At 55.1% G+C, this 2,695-nt stretch overlaps 1 protein-coding gene across 1 annotated transcript; it reads right to left on the reverse strand.

Moving 5' to 3' along the window:
- Positions 1-774: 774 nt before the first annotated feature.
- CkaCkLH20_07459 (beta-1, 3-glucan-binding protein) lies at positions 775-2,285 on the reverse strand (the record flags this gene model as incomplete). Its single annotated transcript, XM_038890176.1, has 2 exons — positions 775-1,711; positions 1,762-2,285. 2 exons carry the CDS (start codon positions 2,283-2,285, stop codon positions 775-777), a joined length of 1,461 nt encoding a protein of 486 aa, XP_038744654.1.
- Between the last annotated feature and the right edge of the window lie 410 nt (positions 2,286-2,695).

A 2,695-nucleotide genomic window follows, 5' to 3' on the forward strand; every position in this document is an offset into this window, starting at 1 on the left:
GTTCGCCATTCGACCGCGTACGTACGCCCGACAGACAAACCGGGGCCCGGATCAGCAACGCACACTGAGGAAAAAAAAAAAAAAAGGGCCCTCCGGCGGCCCTTTGGTTCTTGGCCATGCCGTGTAGCTGGTCCACCGCCGCAGGGCTGCAGGCCGAGCGAGGTTTATTGAGTCCAGGCCAGCCAGGCCAGCGACTCCCAGGCAGGTTCGCGCATTATCTGCCCGGTGAGTGTGCTGCTGCGTCTGCATGAGAGAGGACAACAAGAATTGTCCGTCGACGAGGCATGAACCGGCGCCGGTCTCACGGTGGTGGTGGTGGTACGGCATGACTGCATCGGCCATTTACCTGCGTTGAGTCGAGTGAGACGCAGGGATGAATGGCTGCAGATGCACAATGATGATGCTTGGCACGTGACCATCTTCGCAAATTACCTTGCAGGTGATGATGAGATGAACATCTCGTCTGCCTCACGGAATGTGTAAATGGGTTCTCAAATTCATTATGGTGGTAAGTGTAACGTTTCCCCATCCCAGAGTGACGGCTCCTCGGCGACGCAATTAATATAGCCAAAGACATCGTCGTCATATACAGGCGCCGACGCGCCACCAGCACGCCGAGCTTGGAGGAAAGCAATCCAAAGATGTGGTATTCCGAAATTTCATTGCCGTCCGTTGTGAAACCGCACCGCATGCCCGTCATCTATTTCCCAAAAATAAACATGTCTATGTTCCCGGCCGCGAAAAAGAAATAAGTCATTCAGCTGCATGTGCTTTTTACAGCTCCTCGTTGCCGTCGCACTGCTGCCACATGGACACCTTCTTGATGGTCATCTCGGGCTGGGTCCAGGTCGGGAACCACTGGTCGGTCGCTGTCCAGAAATCCTTCTTGGCGTTGGGGCTGGTGTTGACCCACGGCTTGTTGGACTTGCCGTCCTCGAACCATCCATTGGTGCCGCCGACGGCGACGTTGAGGATGAGGTAGAATTGCTGGTCGAAGGGCGTGTTGGGACGACCGGTCTGACTCCAGACGTCCGTCAGGCGGGTACCATTGGAGTTGGCCTGGGGGAAATCTCCGCGCTGCCACATGGGCTCGTCGAAGTTGGTGTAAATGACCTGGAGCAGGCGGCTGTTGACGTATGTGAAAAGGTACTTCTGAGACCACTCGAGACCGAAGGTGTTGAAGTTGTCTCCGTAGGTTGTGTGAAGAGCCTGGCGCTTGTTGTTGGTCCTCCACCAAGCGTCGTTGGCCTGGTCAGGTCCCCAGTGCAAAGCTGATGACATGATGTTGTCGCCACCCTGTTCGTAGGTCCAGTTGTTGCCGCGAGACTCCATAATATCGATCTCTCCAGAGGCAGGCCAGCCACCGTAGGTATCCGTAACAGGCATCATCCAGATGGCGGGCCAGAGCCAGTCACCCTTGGGAAGCTTGGCGACGACCTCGACACGTCCGTACTTGATGGTCGCACCCTTCTTCGTGTTGAGGCGACCAGACTTGACGGGAGGAACGATAGTGGCGTTACCGGTGGTAGTGTTGGTGGCGGCAACACAGTCAGTGAACTTGTCCGATGTACAAGTTCCATCCTTGAGCAGGTCAACGACGGTGTCCTTCTCAATCATCTGGTTATCGGTGAGAGTAGGGTGAATGACGAGGTTGCCGTCCTTGAAGTAAATGTTCTCCTCATCGGCGGTTGTCCACTCGAATTCGCCATTTCTGGACCCTTGTTAGCGTCATTGCAGAGTAGAGAGAATGACAGAACGTACCCAAAGCCACCGACGTTGACCTCCTTGGTCCAAATCTTGCTGTCGAGGTTGCCGGAGCTGAAGTCCTCGATGAGCACGGGGCAGTACTTGTGCTTGACGACACTGCGAATACCGTCCCAGATGAGGAAACCCGAGATTCCCAGGCCAACCAGGATGCCGATGATGGGAATGATGGTAACCCATTTCTCCTTGGGGTCGGCCTTGTCCAGCCAAGGCTTCTCCACATCCTCCTTGCGGATACGTCTAGAGTGGAAGTAGCGCTGAGAACGCTCATCAAAACGGGTGCCAATGGCACTCGATGAGCCGAAGCTTGAAGCAGGACGAGAGACGGCGGGAGTGCCGAAGGGGTTTGTGCCCATTCCAGGGCGTTGCGATGCTTGCGACTCAGCACCGTCGTTGAACGGGTTGCGACCCGTCTCGGGAGTGCCTGGGCGCATCGGGGTGCCGGCGGCAGTTGTGGCCTGCGAAGGCTGTCCGGCGACTTGCCTGGAGTAGTAGGGTTGGTTGTAATGATCTTGGTCCATTGTGAATGCTGATTGAAGCCGATTCGATTGCTCAAGATAAAGTAGCAGCTATCCCGCGGCAGACTCGAATGAGCTGCGGTCCCTCGGAGCAATTAAGCGCGGGGACAATGGCGAGTGTGAAGCGAGTGTGGTTGTCGTTGGAGAAGAACGAATGACTTCTCTCTCGTTGCTGGGTCTTCTAGAGCAATGTCTTCCGAAGTGTCGAATGCCTCTGTATTCTGGAAGAGAGCGACAGGTGGAGGATAAGTATTACCTACGAAGGACGAAGCAAAAGGAGAGGGAAAAGATTCGGCAGGATGATGGATGTGAAAGAGAGGCGAGGTTGAGTAGGTAAAAGACAGGCAAATGAAGACTGAAGGGACGGGAAGCTAAGATCAGGAAGGTCAAGTGCGGGACAGGTATTTCACTTC

The sequence above is a fragment of the Colletotrichum karsti genome (assembly GCF_011947395.1).
Source record: "Colletotrichum karsti strain CkLH20 chromosome Unknown Scaffold23, whole genome shotgun sequence".
Taxonomy (NCBI): Eukaryota; Fungi; Ascomycota; class Sordariomycetes; order Glomerellales; family Glomerellaceae; genus Colletotrichum; species Colletotrichum karsti.